Consider the following 21,765-nt stretch of genomic DNA (forward strand, 5'->3'; position numbering starts at 1 on the left):
CCGACGGCCCTGTTGCTGGGGGGGGGCTGGGAGGCGGAGGCGCGAGGGCGACGCCGCGGAGGTTCCCGTGTCCCCGGAAGTGGGTGGAGCCTGAGCGTCCGGCGGGCGCGGGTGTTGTGGGCTTGGTTTCCATAGCAGCGGCGACGCCGCGCCCGAAGGAGGAGGAGCCGGCGGACTACAGCTCCCGGCGGGCGCGGGCAGGGCCAGGCGGCCGGGAGCGGCGGCGAGGCGAGCGGGATGTTGCCGGTGGCGCTGCCGTTGGAACGCGAGCGGGACTGGGCGCTGCTGCGGGTGCGCTTCACCACGCTGGCGGCCTGGACGGTGGGCTGCCCGCTGGTCGGCTTCCTCTTCTGCGTGGCCTGGGCGCTGCTCTTCCACTTCGCCGAGGCCACGGCCACGCACTGCCGCGTGAGTCCCGGGGGAGGGAGGGAGGGAGGGGGGCCTGGAGGGGGAGGGGACCCTCCGCGCTGATCCTCCTCCCTCCCCCCCTCCCCGCCAGGTGCCCAACTACCTGCCGTCGCTGAGCGCCGCCATCGGGGCCGCCACGCCGGAGCGCTACGTGTGGCGCCTCTGCATCGCCCTCCAGTCGGCGCCGCGGCTGCTGGTGGCCGCCGCCTACTGGCGCTACTACCGGGCCTTCCCCAGCCCGCACCGGCTCTACCCGCGCCTCTGCCGCGCCGTCCTGGGCCTCGCCCTGGGGGAGAACCTGGGGCTGCTGCTGCTCACCTACGTCTCCTCCGCCGAGAGTCACGGTACGTTCCCCTCCTCCCCCCCCCGCTCTCCCCCCTCTTCTCCCTGTCTCCCCCCTCCTCTTTTCCCTGTCTCTCCCCCTACCCCCTCGATTCCTCTCCCTGTCCCCCCTCATGTTATCCCTCTCACACCCACACACACTCACCCCAGGGGCGGAGGGGGCCTTTGTCCCAGCTCCACCCCAATGATTTCCACGTAGGCGGCGCTGGAAGGGAGGCACCCTTCTTCCTCCAGGCAAAGGTGAGTCCAGGCCACAGGCCAAGGCAACCGCAGAAGAGAGCCCGTCGGAAGTTCAAGTCTGCCGTGCTCAGTCGCAGCTTCTGGAAGGGCGAGGCTTTCTTCTCGCGAGTGATCTGGCTGGCCTTCTCTGCTCCTGCCTTTTCTCTGCCCTGCCTGTTCTCGGGTCTGGTGCAGCAGGCAGTTCCTCTTCCTCATCTCTGACCTACTTCAGCCGGCTGCTTTCCCCACCCGAAGCCTCAGGGCTGGCCTGCTGCACCTGCGCTTCAGCTGGAGCCATTGCGCAGCAGTGAGAGTGCAGTACTGCAGGCCACTTTAGCTGACTGTGTTCAGCAGGTCAGCGGTTCAAATCTCACCGGCTCAAGGTTGACTCAGCCTTCCATCCTTCCGGGGTAGGTAAAATGAGGACCCAGATTGTTGGGGGCAATGTAAATATATACATATATTGCTTACTGGTGTACACCGCTTAGAGAGTGCTTGCACTTAAAGCGGTATATAAGTCTCATAAATAAAAATAAATAAATAAATAAATAAATAAACTCCCCCCCCCCTCAGACATGCCTGGGACCGGTTCATCTTCCTTTGAGCCGACACTTCGGGAAGCATCTGGGGGGGGGGGCATCACGCTCTGCATCCTTCCTCACCATCGTCTTCCCTCGTAAATGTCACTCCTCCCTGTCATACCCCCTCCCTTCCCCTTGTCTTCCTCCCTGTCACTCCCTCATTCTCTCTCCCTACTCCCCTCCTTCTCTGCCCCCCCCCCGTCTCCCCTGTCTCTCCCACGCTGTCACCTCTTTCCTCCTGGTCTCCCCTGCAGCCTTCCACCATTTAGCCTTCGTACTCTTCATCTTCTCGGCCCTCGGACACATGTTCCTGACCTGCCTGCTCTGGGGTATGACCAAGAAGTACGCCATCACTCCTGAGGTAGGGCTACTCCCCTCCAGCTGCCTTCTCCTTTGGGCCCCGGGGCAGGCCAAGGAGGATCCTGAGTGAAGGGTTGGTGGGGTGCCATCCCGTTCTTCTCACCTCTCAGCCACCACATAGATTTTCTCCAGACTAAAGGAATAAGCAGTTAAGAAAGACACCTCAGACTAGTGCACGGCAGAGCAGGCCTTAGAAAAGGTGTCTGTCTAGATAGAAATTGATTGATTGATTGATTGATTATGCACCATCAAGTTGTCAACTCTGAACAGAGTGGATAAATGGATCTTCCCCGTGATGATCTGTACCAGTGGTTCTCAACCTTTTTAATGCCGCAACCCCCAACCGGTCGTAAGTCGAGGACTACTCAACTGGTGCAGCACCGTTTGCAGAATGGGACTTTTGGCGGGCTCAGCAGGGCAGAGACAGCCTGGACAATTCCTATTGGCTTTTGAAAGCCAATAGAATTAGACTCTATTCAAGAGTCTATTCTATTGGCTTTCAAAAGCCAATAGAATAAAAGGGAGTAGCACAGCTAAGGAAAACGGGGGAAAAAATGGCGGACTGCGTTGTTTGGCGACCCCCGTGAAATGGTCGTTCGACCCCAAAGGGGGTCCCGACCCACAGGTTGAGAACCACTGCTCTATACCCAGCTTGGTCCTTCAGGTCTTCCAGCTGTTTCCACTGGGACTGAGTCCCTCCACTTTTCCTGCTAGCCATCCTCCCCTCCCCTTCCCTCTTTCCCAGCATGAGAGCCTTCTCCGGAGAGCTGGGTCTTCATGACGTTTGTCCAGAGTGGGATAACTTCAGCCTGGTCTTTTTTTGCCCTGAGTGAGAACTCAAGTGCTGATTTCTTTGGGGAGTCAACCGTCCCAGGCAGCAGATGCCCCAGCCTGATCACGGGGCTTCTTAACTTGCCAGCCAGTGCTTGTTAGGCAAGGAAAGCTGTTCAGGAAGATACACTCGGAAAGCCACAGGCAGTCCTTGACTTACGACCACAATTGAGCCCAACATGTACGTGGATAAGCAAGGCAGTTTGCCCCATTTTATGGCCTTTTCGCCAATTAAGTGATTCACGCGGACATTACGCAAATCTGATTTCCCAGGGACTTGGTTTGTCAGAGACCGGCAGGGAAGTTTAAAAACGGTGGTCAGGTGACCCTGGGATTCATGGCAGTTGTCAAAAGTCCACATTTTGATCATGTGTGACCCTGGGAAGCAGTGAAAGTGTGAAAAACGGCCATGCCACTTTTTCCAGTGCCCTGGTCACTAAATAAATGGCTGTAAGTTAAGGGTTACGTAACTGTCAGGCCTCCCTGAGTAAGTAAAAACGATCCTTACCTCCATTTGTTCGGAAAGGTCTAGTTTGCTAGAAGCGAAGGGAAGTGCAGTAGCGCAAAGCCAGAACTGAAAATGGTGCGTCCATTTTGCCCAGTTAATTCTCTTGCCTTGGTCCCTTCCCACTGTTTGTCTCTTAATAATAATAGTAATAGTAATAATAGTAATAAAGTGGGAAGGGACCTTGGAGGTCATCTAGTTCAACCCCCTGCTCAGGCAGGTAACCCTATACCATTTCGGACAACTGGCTGTCCAGTCTCTTCTTAAAAACTTCCAGTGTTGGAGCACTTACCACTTCTGGAGGTAGGTGGTTCCACTGGTTAATTGTTCTTCCTGTCAGGAAATTTCTCCTTAGTTCTAGGTTGCTTCTCTCCTTGATCAGTTTCCATCCGTTGCTTCTTGTCCTGCCTTCAGGGGCTTTGGAGAATAGCTTGACTCTCTCTTCTTTGGGGCAGCCCCTGAGCTACTGGAAGACTGCTATTGTCCAATTCATTTTAAAAGATGTTTTGGAAAGAGCCGAGGTGGCGCAGCCGTTAGAGTGCAGTACTGCAGGCCACTTTAGCTGACTGTGTTCAGCAGGTCAGCGGTTCAAATCTCAAGGTTGACTCAGCCTTCCATCCTTCCGGGGTAGGTAAAATGAGGACCCATATTGTTGGGGGCAATGTAAATATATATATATATATATATATATATATATATATATATATATATATATATATATATATATAGGTCTTTGGTTGTTCGGGTTTTCTCCCACGTAAAATTGGAAGTGTCTTGGCGACGTTTCGACGAAGTCCCATTCGTCATCTTCAGGCTGGTGTTTTCAGCTTCGTGCTTCGAGCAGCAATGTGTGGTCTTAGCTGTTTCTTCCTTTTAACTGCCAGTGGGGGTATGAACTGATTGGGTGGGAGCTTGGCTGTGTTCTGATTGGGTGGAGGTGTGTTCTGATTGGTTAGGGGCTTGGCTGTGCTCTGATTGGCTGGGGGGTTGGCTGTGCTCTGATTGGCTGGGGGAGTGTTCTGTTTGGTTGTGCTCAGGTTAGTCTGAGTTGCAGAGGGATTCAAGATTTTGGGCTGCCCTGCCATTCCTTGGCTTCGCGTTCGTGGTCGTGCTTCCTCTTCATGGAGGGTGTCAGTTTGCTTCATGTATGGATTGAGGGGGTTTAAAGTGGCTAATGATGCAGCTGTGGTCTGGCTTCTGGTTTGTGGTCGTGCCTCATAGTCAGTGTGGCTTTGGGTTTGTTTTTTGCGTGGATGTTTGGTGGTGACCTCCTGTGTGGTTTTTGTGAGTGTGGGTCTGGTATCATTTTTTGTGTTAGGGAGTCGTTTGTCAATGAGGGCGGGTTTCCAAATGGCTGGTAGGCGGGAGGTATCATCTCGCTTGTTCATGCTGTGTGGGCGTTTTTCTATCTCGATGGCTTCTCTGATTATTCTGTTATTAAAATGTTCACTTTTGGCAATGGTTCTGGTATTTTTAAAGTCAATTTCATGTCCTGTAGCTTTAAGGTGTTGGACCAGGGAAGATGTTGGTTCCTCTTTTTTGACTGAGTTCTTATGTTCTTCAATGCGTGCACTTATTCTTCTGTTGGTTTGTCCGATGTATGTGGTGGGACAAGTGGTGCATGGGATTTCGTATACTCCTTGATTTTCTAATTCAATTTTATCTTTGGGGTTTCTAAGGATGGTGGATATTTTTCTGTTTGTGCAGAATGCTGTTTTGATGTTGTGTTTATGGAGGATCTTACTGATTCTGTCTGTGATGCCTTTTATGTATGGGAGGATGGCTTTGCCGTTTTCTTGTTCTTTGTCTTGGATTTTAGTGGGGGTTTCTTTTTGGATTAGGTTTGTAATCTTATTTCTATGGAATCCATTGGATGTTAGTACATTGGTGAGAGTGTGTAGTTCGGGTTTTAGGTGTTGTTCGTCAGCTAAGCGTTTTGTTCTGGAGATGAGTGTCTTGGCTACAGAGTTGATCTGTGCTGGGTGGTGGTGTGAGAGAGCGTGCAGATAGCGGTTTGTGTGTGTTTTCTTCTGGTAGATGGTGTGTCCTAGGGAGCCATTGGATTTCTTGTAGACTAAGACATCCAGGAAGGGAAGTTGGTTGTTAGTTTCTGTTTCCATGGTGAACTGTATTTTGGGGTGTAGGCTGTTGAGGTGTGTGAGGAAGTTGTCCAGTTTTTCTTTCCCATGTGGCCAGATTATGAAGGTGTCGTCTACGTATCTGAGCCAGAGTTTGGGTTTGTGATCAGATTTTTCTAGAGCTTGGGTTTCAAAGTGTTCCATGTAGAGGTTGGCAATGACAGGTGAGAGGGGTGATCCCATGGGTGCTCCTTCTGTTTGTTTGTATTTTTGTCCATTATAGATGAAGTATGTGTTGGATAGGCAGTGGTTGGTCAGATCTAAGATGTGTTTGGGGGGGTTATATTTGTTTTGGATAGCTGTCAAGGCTTCTTTGATAGGCACTTGTGTGAAGAGGGATATGACATCGAAGCTCACTAGTAGGTCGCTGGGCTGTAAGTTTTGTTTCTTTATGATCTCTATAAACTGGAATGAGTTTTTTACATGTGAGGTAATGGATTCTGCATAGGGCTGTAGTTGTTTGGCGAGAAATTTGGCTAGGTTTTGTAGAGGTGAGCCTATGGAGCTGACTATAGGTCTGAGTGGGGTTCCTTCCTTGTGTATCTTGGGGAGACCATAGAGTTTGGGGCATCTGGATGATTTCTCTCTGGGAATGATTCTTTGCTGGATCTCTTCGCTAATGGGGGAGGCTTTTATTTTGGATCTGGTGGTTTTTTCCAGGTAGGTGGTGGGATCTGTATTTAGGGGTTTGTATGTGGAGTCTTGGAGTAGGTTGGTTAATTTGGTTTGGTAGTCAGATGTGTTCATAACCACCGTGGCGTTGCCCTTGTCTGCTGGTAGGATTATTATGCTGGTGTCTTCTTTAAGGTTACGTAGTGCTGTCTGTTCCTCTTTGGGTAAGTTGCTTTTGGGTGGCTTGCTGGTGCAGAGGATGTTGGTGATTTCGAGTCTGATTCTGTTGGCGTCGTCGGGGTTGATTTTAGTCAGGCTGGTTTCAACTCCACATATAATGGTTTCAGTGGGGATGTGTTTGGGAGCGACTGCAAAGTTGAATCCTTTGGAAAGGATTCTTTGCAGTCGCCCAAACACATCCCCACTGAAAACCATTATATGTGGAGTTGAAACCAGCCTGACTAAAATACCCGCGAAAACCTCAGAAAACATATATATATATATATATATTATATATATATATATATATAATATATATATATATATATATATATATATATGTGTAGGTCTTTGGTTGTTCGGGTTTTCTCCCACGTAAAATTGGAAGTGTCTTGGCGACGTTCGTCGAAACGTCGCCAAGACACTTCCAATTTTACGTGGGAGAAAACCCGAACAACCAAAGACCTACATACAAATACCCGCGAAAACCTCAGAAAACATACATAATATATATATATATATATATATATATATATATATATATATATATACACACACACACACACACACACACACATTGCTTACTGGTGTACACCGCTTAGAGAGTGCTCGCACTTAAAGCGGTATATAAGTCTCATAAATAAATAAATAAACGGTCACCCTGTGTGTGGGGGGGGGCATTCTGCTCCCGGGGAAACAACCCTGGAGACTTTGTGGGTTCTCGCAGAGCGCTGTTCTCACAGTTCAGTTTCATTTTTCCCCCTCCCCAAAGCCTTCTCCCTCCCTCCCTCTCCCCCCCCCCCAGGGTTTGTGGCAGACTGACAGTGAGATGGCAGTTTTGACATATATTGGATTTTAAGGCTACGCCTGCCACACGCAGGATGTGAGGACAGAGAGGGTGGGTCCTTACGCCGGACATCTGGTGACGCTGCACCAGGTAGAAGCCACATGATAAGACCCCGCCCAAGCAAATTCTTGGTCTGTCCTTCGTTGGGTGATCTCGTTAGGGCTGCCCGTCTATGCCTCCTTCTGTGGAGAAGCAGTTTGCAACGCCTGGTCTGGTGAAACAGGTTCTGTTGAGAAACATTGCAGAAAACTGCTGGGGGTGGATGGGTGTGGAAGGTGTCAACGCTGCTAACATCGGATGTTTTGCATTGACAACAGATGGAAATGTAGCCATCTTTTTCCCTTTCGTTTTTAGAGTTAGATCAGTGTTTCTCAACCTTGACAATTTTAAGGCATGTGGACTTCAACTCCCAGAATTCCACAGCCAGCAATGCTGGCTGTGGAATTCTGGGAGTTGAAGTCCACATGCCTTAAAATTGTCAAGGTTGAGAAACACTGAGTTAGATGATGGCGGGAAGAGGGGGGGGGATGTCCAGCTGGACATAACAACACTAAACTTAGCCTGAGAATCAAGGTTATTGAACCCAGAACTGATAAGGAATTGGCAGCTGGAGAACTGGAGAGGAAGCCTACATTTCAAACTAATTGGGGAATGTGATTTATGACTGTTAATTGGAGGAGGGGATTGTGCTTTGATACTAGGTGCTCAGGGGAGAGGAATCCAGTTTTTAGCTTCGATTATGCAATGCCAATATTACGCTACTCAAACTCGAATAAAAGATTCTTTAAGGTAAACAATGCCTCGAAGTTCTCTTGAAGAGTTTCATCTGTCAGAATCATGACAGGAGGTCTCTGAGGTCGGTATCCTTATTTATTTATTTATTTATTTACAAATATTTATATGCCGCCAAATCCCAAAGGACTCAGGGCGGCGTACAAAATTAAAAACAGTCGTAAAACAATAAAATAATCCAATAAAATAATCCAGTCATACCGCGAGTCCGATCATATCCCGGCCCCCCGGGGACATCAGCCCCAGGCCTGCCGGAACAGGAGAGTTTTAACGGCTTTCTTAAAGGCCGGCAGGGTGGGAGTAGTTCGCACCTCGGGGGGAAGCGGATTCCACCAGGTCGGAGCCACCACAGAAAAGGCCCTTCCCCGGGGGCCCGCCAGCCAACATTGTCTGGCCGATGGGACCCGAAGTAGGCCCAATCTATGGGACCTCACCGGTCTCTGGGAGCTGTGCGGCAGAATGCGGTCCTGTAGGTAACCTGGCCCTATGCCATGAAGGGCTTTAAAGTTGATAACCAACACCTTGAATTGCGTCCGGAGACCCACAGGAAGCCAGTGCAGCTCGCGGAGGATAGGTGACATGTGGGCGTACCTTGGCGTGCCCACAATCGCTCTTGCGGCTGCGTTCTGAACCAACTGCAGCCTCCGAACGCCCTTCAAGGGTAGCCCCATGTAGAGCGCGTTACAGTAATCCAGTCTTGAGGTGACAAGGGCGTGAGTGACCGTGAGTAAAGCCTCCCGGTCCAAATAAGGCCGCAACTGGTGCACCAGGCGAACCTGGGCAAAGGTCCCCCTGGCCACAGCCGATAGATGTTGTTCCAAATTTAGCTGTGAGTCCAGGAGGACACCCAAGTTGTGTGCCTGCACTGAGGGAGGTAAATTTGCCCCCCCCCCCCAGGACTAAAGATGGACCATCAGGATGACCCTTGGGGGGCAAGACCCAGAGCCACTCGGTCTTGTCAGGGTTGAGTCTAAGCCTGCTCACCCCCATCCAGACCCTCACATCTTCCAGGCACCGGCACATCACTGCTTCACTGAAAGGACCCGGGGTGGAGATGTATAATTGGGTATCATCCGCGTACTGATGATCCTTGAGACATGGTCCCAGGCTGTGAGTTTCGCAAAGCCCCCCCCCCTTCATCCCAAGTGGGAGAGTGCAGTATTTATCCTTGGAAGAAAGGGGGGGGCCTGGCGCTGAAGGGGGCAGTTCTTTCAAATGCGCCCTCGGCCAAAGTTGGCTCTGCCCAGGCTGCAAAGGGCCTGCAGTCTGTAGCAACTTCAGCCAGACAGGGACTGAGGCCTCTGGGAAGCAGGAACCCCCCCCCTCCCAGGGGGGAGGGTGAGGGTTGAGTTCAAGGCTGCCTGCCAGAAGGCAGAGGCTGTGTTTTTGGACACACAATTGGCTTAGTTGCCTGGTGTGGAAGGAACTAAATGAATTGGAAGTTTTTAAGAAGAGACTGGACAGCCATTTGTCTGAAATGGTGTAGGGTTTCCTGCCTGAGCAGGGGGTTGGACTAGATGACCTCCAAGGTCCCTCCCAACTTTATTTCGTATTATTATTTTTATTATTGTTGTTAACTTTGGCGTCCTACAGCCTAGTTTCACCAACAGAAGAGAGTATTCGTACTCAAGAGTTGGATTGTGGGGTCCCTGGTGCTCTCTGCTTCCTTGCAGACGTTTCATGACCCAACTAGGTAACGTCATCAGTGCTAGAAGGGAGGGGGGGCTTTGCTGGGGGGGGAGGAGGATAGTGGCAACAAGCGTGAGGTTCCTGGTGTTCTCTGAGCTTGGTGCTTTTCTTGCAGACGTTTCGCTGCCCGTCTCCCGGCTAGCACTGATGATGTCCCTTAATCTGGTAGTGAAACGTCTGCAAGGAAACCGCCAAGCTCGGCGTATCAAGAGCCCGTCTGCCTGGCTTTGTCGTCGGTGTGTTCTTTGGACTGGTGTCTGGTGGGTAAAGGAGACCCTTGGGTCCTCCCCGCCTCTCTGCTCTCCTGCCTGTGTTGTTTGAGGGCCGCTTACTCGGAGGTGGCCCCTGTGGGGAGGCTGTAGTAGAGCCTTCCCTGGCCTGACCCGGGGCTTCTGCCTCCTTGCCGGGTGTGGGAGGGAGGGGTGTGTGTGCTGGGCCACCAGGAGGCAGCCTCTGTTTTCCTGGCTTGCCTTGAATTGCTTTCTGTCCCTGGATCCGGCTTGTACCGGGTGTCTTGTACAGCTTTATTGGGGGAGAAGGAAGGGGGCCCTGGGGTCCCAGAAAGCCTAGGGCAGGACTTTCAACTCCCAGAATTCTCCAGCCACCCCTTTCTCCCTTTCCAGGGCTGAAGGGAGGTTCCTGTCCTCTCTCTGTGCATCCGGGTTCCTGCCTGTTGGCTTCAACGCCATCAACTCTGCTACAGCTGTAAATTAAACGGGACCCCTCAGAATGCTCCTATTGGTCCTTCTCCTCTTCAGACCAGTGGTTCTCAGCCTGTGGGTCGGGACCCCATTTGGGGTCGAACGACCATTTCACGGGGGTCGCCAAACAATGCAGTCTGCCATTTCCCCCCCCCCCTTTTCCTTAGCTGTGCTACTCCCTTTTAGTCTATTGGCTTTCGAAAGCCAATAGAAGAGACTCTCTTGAATAGAGTCTCATTCTATTGGCTTTCCAAAGCCAATCGGAATTGTCCAGGCTGTCTCTGCTCTGCTGAGCCCGCCAAAAGTCCCATTCTGCAAACGGTGCTGCACCCGTTGAGTAGTCCTCGACTTACGACCGGTTGGGGGGGGTCGCGGCATTAAAAAGGTTGAGAACCACTGCCTTAGACCTTCTCACCTGTGGCCTCGGTTGTGGTGGGGATGAGGGGTTGAGGGTGGTCCAGGTGACTCTGAAGTTGTGGCTGTGCAGAGAATGTGGGCAGGAAATGCTGAGGTGGGGATGGTGGTTAATTCTGCTTGTGTGAGCCATGGGAGAATAGAGAGTAACAGAGATGGAGAGGGCCTTGGAGGTCATCTAGTCCAACCCCCTGCTCAGGCAGGAAACCCTGTACCATTTCCGACAAAGGGCTGTCCAGTCTCTTTTTAAAAACCTCCAGTGTTGGAGCATTCACTGCTTCTGGAGGCAGGCTGTTCCACTGGTTAATTGTTCTCACTGTCAGGAAGTTTCTCCTTAGTTCCAGGTTGCTTCTCTCCTTGATTGGTGTCCACCTGTTGCTTTTCGTCCTGCCTTCTTCAGGGGCTTTGGAGAACAGCTTGACTCCCTCTTCTTTGGGGCAGCCCCTGAGATACTGGAAGACTGCTATCATGTCCCCCCTAATCCTCCTTTCCTCTAGAGCAGTGTTTCTCAACCTTGACCATTTTAAGGCATGTGGACTTCAACTCCCAGAATTCCACAGCCAGCATTGCTGGCTGTGGAATTCTGGGAGTTGAAGTCCACATGCCTTAAAATGGTCAAGGTTGAGAAACACTGCTCTAGACTCGCCATAGACTCCCGTGGGGGAGGTGGGTGTTGTGAATGATGGAGGGGAGGTGCTCAGTCTGGGCTTAAAGCTGTCTTCTCCCATTAAAGACCCAAGGAGGATTTGCACACAGGCTGCACAAGCACGGTGGTTCCTGGTTCCCGTCTGCCACTTCCTGTGTGAACTTTCACATTGCAGCTTGTTTGCGGTCCTTCTGGGCCCAGGTTGCACCCAGCCCTGCCCACTTCAAAGCCTGCCTGGGGCCTGATCCTGGGGATCCGTGGCCAGCCAAAGACGAGAGAGAGAGAGAGAGAGAGAGAGAGAGAGAGAGAGAGAGAGAGAGAGAGAGAGAGAGAGAGAGAGAGAAGAGAAGAGAAGAGAAGAGAAGAGAAGAGAAGAGAGGAGAGGAGAGGAGAGGAGAGGAGACGAGAGGAGACGAGAGGAGACGAGAGGAGACGAGACTGGGGAGGGACAGGAAAGGCAGAAAGAAATTTCCTTCAGAAATTCAGCCTCCTAGTTTTCTATTGCTTTTTCGAATTTCTCTCTGTATTTCCTATTTTGATAAACTCATAAAAATATGAATTAGACAAAGAAATCCAGCCTCCAGTGATGCAGGCCTTCCCAAGTAGATGCCAGATGTTGAGGAGACATTATTTGGCTCAGCTGAAGATGGATGGAGAAAGGATTTTGCAAGACGGCTCTATGAATCTACTTCGGTTTGCAAATCAGGAGTCTAGTAACTCTTCCTCTTCCACTCCACGCACATTTTATTCCGCTGCAGCTGAGGAAATCCGATGCCTTTGAATAAAAGACCTGGGTCGGAAGAGGTGGGACTTCTGCAGGGCTGTCTGGGGACCAGCTTTTTCAGAGATTTTGTGGACAGGTTTCCTGCTATGTTGTACTTTGGCCTGCCCTGCTTAGCCTGCCCTACGCATGGTGCTTTCGCTCTTCTTTCAAAAACGGTTCTTCTACTTGGGGGAATTTTCAAAGAGAGTTTAGTTTGCAGCACCAGCTCTCTGGAGCCTCAGCGGTGAGAGAGTTTTCTAAAGATAAAATAAATGATCTGCCGGGGACTTTTTCGCATCCAGAGTGCAGCTCCTTCTGCAAACTTTCTCAAACTGAAACCGCATCGTTGGCTATTTGTAGCCTCTGCATGTGATGCTCCCCATAGCTGTTCCTCAGGGTCCTCCCCCCTCCTCTTTCTGCCCTAAATAACCCTTTGCAAATCTACCCTGGCAGCCCTTGTGTCTCAGGTTAGCTGAGTCAGGCAGCTGATGAAAGGATGTTATCTAGTTTTGTAACTGAAGCCGCTCGGAATTTGCTCTGGCTTCAGCAGCGCTTGAGTTAAGCTTGACCAGCCTCTTCCATTGACCGGTCCAGACAGGGATGTTCTTCAGATGCTGAGACCCTGGAAAGAGTGCGGAGAAGAGCAGCAAAGATGGTCAGGGCACCGGAGGCTAAAACCTGTGAAGAACGGTTGCGCAAATTGGGTTTGTCTAGACCAGGGGTAGGCAACCTTGGCTCTTTTATGACTCGTGGACTTCAACTCCTAGAACTGGCTCAGGAATTCTGGGAGTTGAAGTCCACGAGTCATAAAAGAGCCCAGGTTGCCTACCCCTGGTCTAGTCTAATGACGAGAAGGACGAGGGGGGACATGATAGCAGAGTTCCAATATCTCAGGGGCTGCCCCAAAGAAGAGGCAGTCAAGCTATTCTCCAAAGCCCCTGAAGAAGGCAGGACAAGAAGCAACGGATGGAAACTCACCAAGGAGAGAAGCCACCCGGAACTAAGGGGAAACTTCCTGACAGTGGGAACAATTAACCCGTGGAACCACCTGCCTCCAGAAGCGGTGAATGCTCCATCACTGGAGACCTTCAAGGAGAGATTGGACAACCGTTTGACTGGGATTATACAAGGTCTCCTGCCTTGGCCAGGGGCTCTGACTGCCTTCCATCTCTGTGACTCCATCCCTTCCAGCCCCGGGACGGTGTGGAACGCTTTGGCCGAGTAGCTGAGGCTCCGGGATGGGCGCAGAGCTGGGTGAGGCCAAAGATCTTTCTAGTGCCGCATTAAGGGGTCCACCAGAGGCATCTGCAAAGCTGGCCAGCAGGGCAGAGCAGTAAACACCAGCGCTGCACAAAAGCTGTTTTTCTGGCACGTGGCGTTTCTCCCGTACATCATTCGGTGGGGGGAAACGGCTCAGCAGCTTCCCACGGAGGGACTGGCTCAGCCTGCTCCAGGGAAGCAGCGGGGCAGCTTCCAGTCTGGAGGGGGAGTTTCTGGACACCTGCCTGACCACGGCATGGGTCAGGAGGAGAGGCCAAAGGTTCTCCAGGATGTCCCGTCCCGAATTCTATATAATAATAGTAAAGTTGGAAGGGACCTTGGAGGTCATCTAGTCCAACCCCCTGCTCAGGCAGGTAACCCTATACCATTTCGAACAAATGTCTGTCCAGTCTCTTCTTAAAAACTTCCAGTGTTGGAGCATTTACTGCTTCTGGAGGCAGGTTGTTCCACTGGTTAATTGTTCTCACTGTCAGGAAGTTTCTCCTTAGTTCCAGGTTGCTTCGCTCCTTGATGAGTTTCCATCCGTTGCTTCTTGTCCTGTCTTTAGGCGCTCTGGAGAACAGCTTGACTGCCTCTTCTTTGGGGCAGCCCCTGAGATACTGGAACACTGCTATCATGTCCCCCCTCGTCCTTCTCTTCGTTAAACTAGACATGCCCAATTCCAGCAGCCATTCCTTGTATGTTTTAGCCTCCAGCCCTGATCATCTTTGTTGCTCTTCTCTGCACTCTTTCTAGAGTCTCAACATCTTTTTTACCTGGTGGTGACCAAAACTGAATGCCGTATTCCAAGGGTGGCCTTACCCAGGCCTTGTAAAGTGGTATTAACACTTCACCTGATCTTGATTCTCTCCCTCTGTTAATGCAGCCCAGCACTGTGTTGGCCTTTTTGGTAGCTGCAGCACACGGCTGGCTCATATCTTTAAGTGATTGTCTACTAGGACTCCGAGGTCCCTCTCACAGTTACTACTATTGAGCAAGGTGCCACCTATCCTGTACTTGTGCATTTGGTTTTTCTTGCCTAAATGTAGAACCTTGCTTTTTTCACCACTGAATTTCATTTTGTTAGATAGTGCCAAAATGAAATTCAATGGTGAAAAAAGCAAGGTTCTACATCAGTGGTTCTCTACCTGTGGGTCGGGACCCCATTTGGGGTCGAACGACCATTTCACGGGGGTCGCCGAACAACGCAGTCCGCCATTTTCCCCCCCTTAGCTGTGCTACTCCCTTTTATTCTATTGGCTTTCGAAAGCCAATCGAAGAGACTCAAAGTCATTACTAAAAGCCAACATGGGTTTGTCAAAAATAGATCATGCCAGACAAATCTTATTGCATTCTTTGACCAAGTGACAAAATTAGTGGATCAGAGGAATGCTGTGGACATAATTTACTTGGACTTCAGTAAGGCATGTGATAAAGTAGATCACAACCTACTACTTGACAAGATAGAAAAATGTGGGGTAGACAGAACCACCACCAGATGGATCCGTAGCTGGCTGACCGGCCGTACTCAGCGAGTGGTCCTCAATGGAACTGCATCTATATGGAGGGAAGTGTGTAGTGGGGTGCCCCAGGGCTCTGTTCTGGGCCCAGGGCTCTTCAACATCTTCATCAACGATTTGGATGAAGGGATAGATGGGGAACTCATCAAATTTGCAGACGATACCAAGCTGGCAGGAATAGCCAACACTCCAGAAGACAGGCTTCAGATACAGAAGGATCTGGACAGACTTGAACACTGGGCACTAACTAACAAAATGAAATTCAATGGTGAAAAAAGCAAGGTTCTACATTTAGGCAAGAAAAACCAAATGCACAAGTACAGCATAGGTGGCACTATGCTCAATAGTCCTAGTAGACAATCACTTAAATATGAACCAGCAGTGTGCTGCAGCTGCCAAAAAGGCCAACACAGTACTAGGCTGCATTAACAGAGGGATAGAATCAAGATCACGTGAAGTATTAATACCACTCTTTAATGCCTTGGTAAGGCCACACTTGGAATACTGCATCCAGTTTTTGTCACCACGATGTAAAAAAGATGTTGAGACTCTAGAAAGAGTACAGAGAAGAGCAACAAAGATGATTAGGGGACTGGAGGCTAAAACATATAAGGAACGGTTGCTAGAATTGGGTATGTCTAGTTTAACGAAGAGAAGGACAAGGGGGGACATGATAGCAGTATTCCAATATCTCAGGGTCTGCCATAAAGAAGAGGGAATTAAGCTATTTTCCAAAGCGCCTGAAGGCAGGACAAGAAGCCACGGGTGGAAACTAATCAAGGAGAGAAGCAACCTAGAACTAAGGAGAAACTTCCTGACAGTGAGAACAATTAATCAGTGGAACAGCTTGCCTCCAGAAGCAGTAAATGCTCCAACACTGGAAGTTTTTAAGAAGATACTGGACAGCCATTTGTCCGAAATGGTGTAGGGTTTCCTGCCTGAGCAGGGGGTTGGACTAGATGACCTCCAAGGTCCCTTCTAACTTTACTATTATTATTATTATTATTATTATTATTATTATTATTATTATTATTATCATCATTCATCGCACAGTCAGCCAGATGTTCAGACTGGATTTGGCATTTTGTCTACCTATCGAGTCCTTACCCAGGACCTGGGATAGGCAGATGTTGATGTTTGATGGTATTACAGGTATTATTATTATCGATCATCGCACAGTCAGCCAGATGTTCAGACTGGATTTGGCATTTTGTCTTATTATTATTATTATTATTATTATTATTATTATTATTATTATTATATAGAGTCTCATTCTATTGGCTTTCAAAAGCCAATAGGAATTGTCCAGGCTGTCTCTGTCCTGCTGAGCCCGCCAAAAGTCCCAGTCTGCAAACGGTGCTGCACCAGTTGAGTAGTCCTCGACTTACGACCGGTTGAGTAGTCCTCGACTTATAACCGGTTGGGGGTCACGACATTAAAAAGGTTGAGAACCACTGTTCTACATTTAGGCGAGAAAAACCAAATGCACAAGTACCGCATAGGTTCTCTGGGTTTTCTCTGACCTCAGCGGTGACCCTCTTCCACTCCCTCTGCCCAGCCTGGCAGCCTCCCCAGAGTCACGTGATCAAAATTCGGACTGCAGGCCACTGACTCGTATTTATGGCGGTCGCAGCGTCCAGAGTTCAGGTGATTCCCTTTTGTCACCTGACAAGCCAAGTCAATGGGGAAGCCGGGTTCTCTTAACGACCGTGTTCCGTGCAGTGATTCACTTAATGACTCGTAAAATGGGGCAAAACTCACTTAACAAATGTCTCATTTAACAAAAGAAACTGATTCAGTTGGGGTCATAAGTTGAGAACCACCTGTATGGAAGCAGGAATGGGGGGGGTATTTTGAATGAAATTAGGGTGTTCAGGTCTGATGGATCCAGAGGCGGAGGGAGCCCTCTAGGATTCCAAGGGTCCCGATCACGATTGAAATAGCCCACCCCCCCAAAAAGCAGTTATGCTTTACTTTCTGCTTGCACAAAGGAGCAACGGAGCCCCGGAGGCTTCGCCTGCCTGCCCCATGGAGCTCCTGGGGTGGGTGGGCAAGCGAGGGAGGGAGGGAGGAGGCAACCGTGGTTCTGTTATGACTCGTGGACTTCAACTCCCAGAATTCCTGAGCCAGCCATGCTGAGGAGAAAGAGAGGTTTCCAAGCTGAGCCATGCTGGCTCAGGAATTCTGGGAGTTGAAGTCCACGAATCATGAAGGGTCCATAGTTCCCCCGATGGCTCAGGAATTCTGGGAGTTGAAGTCCACGGAATCATGAGGGGGCCAAAGTTTCCCCCAAGCTGGCTCAGGAATTGTGGGAGTTGAAGTCCCCGAGTCATGAAGGGGCCATAGTTCCCCCATGCTGGCTGAGGAATTCTGGGAGTTGAAGTCCGCAAGTCATGAAGGGGCCATAGTTCCCCCATGCTGGCTCAGAATTGTGGGAGTTGAAGTCCACGAGTCATGAAGGGGCCAAGGTTGCCTACCCCTGGCCTGGGCAAAGCAGAGTGGGGGGGCTGGGGAGGAACTTGTGGGGGGCCGGGGGAAGTCATCCATCCACCTTTCTCTCCACAGGAGCGCAAGTCCTACAAGTGGAAATGGTGGCTTTTCATCTTCAACCTGGTCACCTTCCTGGTTTCCGTCTGCTTCTACTACCGTCACAATTGGTATTGCGAGGCTGGAGGTAAGGGGGCCCTGGCTGCTTTCTCCTCTGGGCATGCCCTGGAGCCCTGCCCTCCTTCGGCTTCAGGGCCTCTAGAGCAGGGGTCCTCCACCTTGGCCACTTTAAGACGCGTGCCTGGCTGAGGGATTCTGGGAGTTGAAGTCCACAAGTCATCAAAGGGCCAAGTTGGAAGACCCCCTGCTCTAGGCCTTTCCTGGCCTCGCTGCTTTCTCTATCCAAGTGTCCAATAGCTGAAGCCTTTAGACCAGGGACCTTTTTGTGCCCGGGACCCCTGTGGGAATCCTTTTGTCCCCTTTGGACCCTCCTCAGAGCAAGATGTATTTAAAAGCCTCGTGCTAAAGGCCAGAATCTAGCAGTCTGGCAAAGGAAACTAATTGTGCTCTAATGGCATTCCACAACATTAAAAAGGACAAACATGTAACATAGTAATGTCCGTCCTTCATTATTAGCCCACTAAATCAGTACAAACACCCCTGTGGGGGTGTCAATCATTTTAAATACTGAGATTTATTGAAGTTAGCACATGTTCTGGGGGCCCAGAGACCAGTCCTTCCTGGCCTGCAAATTTTATTGAGTGAGAAAGTAATTTTCCGTTGCCGATTATTGAAAATAAACTTGGGACTTTTGGTCCGTAAAGCCCATGTTAGAAGGTCTGCTTTAGACCTCTGAGCCAGGCAGGGTTTGTTTTTTTTTTTTTTGCACGTGGCCAGGAACACTCTTTAGAAAGAGCATTGCTTGGAAGGAATAAGAGGCGATCCAACCGTTGAACGCAGACGGGGTTCCTGGTGTGGAGCAGAAGACCCTGAGCATTGTGGATTTTGTTTCACATCGGGTGCCAAATTGGGCAGCTTTTAAGACTGGTGGAACTTCAATTCCCAGAATTCCCCAGCTAGCCATGAATGGTAGAGTTGGACGGGACCAGAAGGATCACCTTGTCTGTTGTTTCTCATGCTGGCTGGGGGATTCTGGGAGTCCAAGTCCGCCGGTCTTAAAAAGTTGCCAAATTTACAGCCCCCTGCTTTATATCTGATGGGCAAGTTAGAGCAGGTTCTCAGCCTCGGCAGCCTTTAAGACTTGGGGCGCTCCCAGGACCCCCCAGCCAGGGACAGACTAGAAGACCTCCGAGGTCTCTCCGAGCCCTAGGATTCCATGTTCTGTGCCCTGCTTCCTCCTGTAGTGTACACGGTCTTCGCCTTCCTGGAGTACCTGGTGGTCCTGTCCAACATGGCCTTCCACATGACTGCCTGGTGGGACTTTGGCAACAAGGAGCTGGTGATCTGCTCCCCGCCGGAGGGGAAGCGCTTCTAGCCGAGGACTGGACAGTGGAATCTCGTCATGGAGGCCCAGTGCTGTCGCTTTGAAAAGGGGGGGGGCTTGGCGGTCGCTCTGCCGTCCCTGAGTGCTGAAGGGAGAGAAGGAGCCCCCCCAGGGAGGACTCTTCCACCTCTCCCCCACCCGCTTAGTCCCGATAAGAGGTGGGCAGGAATCATTGCAGCCTCTGGCTTGACGGACACTGCTCTGAGAGAGATGTCGGGGGCCTGTAACCGCTGCTGCCCAAAACTTGGGGAGGGGGGGCATTATCTCCAGGACGGTGGGGGGCAACCCCCTTTCCATGGGAATTGTTCCCTGCTCGCCCCTCCTTCAGCCCCAGGATTCCCCCCTCCCTGGGAGTTTTGGTGTCCGTTATAAGGAAGGCGGTTGTGAACAAGTGGGCGGGAGGGGCTAAGGTGTTTAAGACACCCCTCTCAATTCCCCCTCCCCTCAATTTCCAGCTTTTGCACTGATGTCCCCACCCCCCCAACCCCTCTCCCCCCCCCCCCGGGCCAGGGGAAGGGACGGCTGCTGTGCGTTGACAGTGTTAACCTTCCTGCTTTGCCTTTTTCCATCGTGAGACTTGGGAAATGTTCAGAGTGATCCCTCTTCCAAAGATACAGACCTCGGGGAGTGTGTGTGTGTGTGTGTGTGTGTGTGTGTGTGTGTGTGTGTTGTTGCGTGGTGGCTGTGTGACCAAAACGGAGGCTCATTCAGCCGGAACTGAGGCATCCCTGAAGACCGGCTGAAGGAGAGACTCTGCCCAACGATTTGGGCCAAAGGTGAGCTGGACGAGGTCCGGCTCCTTCTCTGAAGCCGGGATGTGGACGCAGGAAAAGGTGGATTCACTCTGGGTTCCGGGCCCTGCAACCGTCATAAATACAAGACGGGAGAAGCAAGGCTGAGCTGAGGGTTCTTCGACCGCACCCCGAAGCCAGGCTGGGAGGCTCCTCTGCACCCCACCCCACCCCCGGGGCAGAATCGGGGGCCCTGAGGCCACATGCGCCATGGGAAGGTCAAGGGGTTCGGACACTGGGACTCGGGGTCACCCAGGAGCGGCAGTTCTGCTTCCTCGTCTTCCTGTGGGAAAATCCGCATCGCCAGATAATGTATTTTCGTCCAGTTTTTACTTTCCCCACAAAATAAAGCACCGAGTATTTTTTTTAAAAGGCGAGTTCTCCAGGTGGCTTTGGGGGGGGGGGATGACGGGGGTGATGGTGGTGGTCCTCACTGTCTCCGGTCTTTCACGGTCCGTCCGTCCTCCCCCTCTCGGTCTGCAGCCCCTCGGACCCCAGGCCCTGCTCGTTTCCTCCTTGCAGCCGAGGAGACCTCTGGAAAAACAGAGGGGGTGTGTGAATTGCTCCTTCCCCCCATTTGGGGAAATCTGGCCGGGGGATTCTGGGAGCTGAGCTCCAGGGGTCCTAGAAGCTGCCCAGTTTGAAATATGAGACTGAGGGATCCTTCTGGTCCCTTCCCACTCAGCCGTTCCTGACTGGCTGGGGAATTCTGGGAGTTGAAGTCCTCAGGTCTGACAGAGGCCACGGCTGGGAGGCCCTGCTCCAGATGGCGATGCCCAGTGCAGCTCTGGGCCCCTCGCTTCCCACCGGGGCAGTGAGAAATTGGAGGAAGCTGGGGGGGGGGGCAGAATGAAAGGAAGAGGACCCCCCCCTCCAAGGAGACAGATGAGAGCCCTCTTCAAATATCTCCTCTCCAGGAGAGGGTCCGGCCTCAAAGGGTCAAGCGGAACCCACAAATCACAGGGAGTCCTCCACACGTTCATTTAGTGACCATTTGAAGTTTAAACAGTGCAGAATAGAGTGACAGGTTTTCACACGTGACCCTTGTAGCATCCCCACGGTGATGTGATCAAAATTTGGAGGCTTGGCAACTGACTTGTACTTATGACAAGTGTCCTGGGGGGGTCACGACCTGACCAGGAAGCCAGATTCACTTAATGACCATGTCACTCATTTAACAACAGTGATTCACTGTGGTGAGGAAGGTCGTAAACTGGGGCTAAATTCACCACATCTCACTTAGCAACAGCAATTTGGGGCTCAGTCATTGTAAGTCAAGGACTACCTCGGGTAGGCAACCTTGGCTCTTTTATGACTCGTGGACTTCAACTCCCAGAATTCCTGAGCCAGCATGGCTAAGCTTGGCAACCTCTCCCTTTGCCCTCAGCTTGGCTGATTCAGGAATTCTGGGAGTTGAAGTCCACAAGTCTTAAAAGCGGACAAGGTCAGAGACCCCTGGCATAGATCATCAAGGCCAAGACCCTGAGGTCTTCCTCCTCTGAGTCAGACATTTTCTCCACCTGAATTGGCATGGTCCCCCCTTGGCCAGCGTTAATGAGGAGACCTAGGGGGTCCTGAGTTCAGAATCCACCTTCCAGGAGATGATAGTAACCAATGTTGTGGAGCAAAGCCTTTACAAAGGATGTGCAACCTTGTGTTGGACCCCAGAAAAGTGTTATAGACGCTGTCTCCTGTCTCGCCCTCCCTAGACTGAAACTCTTAGGGCCAGGGTCTCTCTCTCTCTCTCTCTCACACACACACACACACACACACACACACAGGCCTTCCACAAATTGCCCAGCCCAAGTGCAAAGCAATCAATAAAAGGCCGGCCAGCCAAAGGGGCGTCTTGTTTACAGGGGCCTTTACCAAAGGCAAAGCACAGAAGAGACTCTTAAAGCCCCAGAGGAGCCGGGGCCTCGATGGAGCCTCCATGGGCAGGAGCAGTGACCAGAAGCCATCACACCCAGCCTGAAAGCAGGACCAGGCAGGGCTTGGCTTCAACTGACCTGGCCACCTCTCTCCTTGTGTGGATAATGGAATGGGACAACTCGCTGCCAAAGCCCTGTGGGACAATTGCACATGAGATGCCTATATTATTATTATTATCATTATTATTATTATTGAGATATTTCT

At 51.1% G+C, this 21,765-nt stretch overlaps 1 protein-coding gene across 2 annotated transcripts; it reads left to right on the forward strand.

Moving 5' to 3' along the window:
- Window positions 1-93: 93 nt before the first annotated feature.
- On the forward strand, window positions 94-20,001 carry PGAP2 (post-GPI attachment to proteins 2). 2 transcript variants are annotated; one of them, XM_039358730.1, is made up of 5 exons: window positions 94-408; window positions 500-752; window positions 1,805-1,911; window positions 17,413-17,521; window positions 18,699-20,001. In XM_039358730.1, exons 1-5 carry the CDS (start codon window positions 238-240, stop codon window positions 18,827-18,829), a joined length of 771 nt encoding a protein of 256 aa, XP_039214664.1. In that variant the 5' UTR covers window positions 94-237; the 3' UTR covers window positions 18,830-20,001. The 2 variants fall into 2 exon arrangements, with proteins under 2 accessions (XP_039214664.1, XP_039214665.1); XM_039358731.1 differs by lacking the exon at window positions 1,805-1,911.
- The last annotated feature ends 1,764 nt before the right edge of the window (window positions 20,002-21,765 follow it).

This window comes from Crotalus tigris, unplaced genomic scaffold, assembly GCF_016545835.1.
Source record: "Crotalus tigris isolate CLP2741 ecotype Arizona unplaced genomic scaffold, ASM1654583v1 scf7180000019065.834497, whole genome shotgun sequence".
In the NCBI taxonomy this organism is placed as follows: domain Eukaryota; kingdom Metazoa; phylum Chordata; class Lepidosauria; order Squamata; family Viperidae; genus Crotalus; species Crotalus tigris.

Coding starts and splice junctions, on each gene's coding strand:
- PGAP2 (XM_039358730.1), top strand. CDS start 238: ATGTTGCCGGTGGCGCTGCCGTTGGAACGCGAGCGGGACTGGGCGCTG. Junction 409..499: donor CCACGGCCACGCACTGCCGC/GTGAGTCCCGGG, acceptor CCTCCCCGCCAG/GTGCCCAACTACCTGCCGTC. Junction 1,912..17,412: donor AGTACGCCATCACTCCTGAG/GTAGGGCTACTC, acceptor TTCTCTCCACAG/GAGCGCAAGTCCTACAAGTG.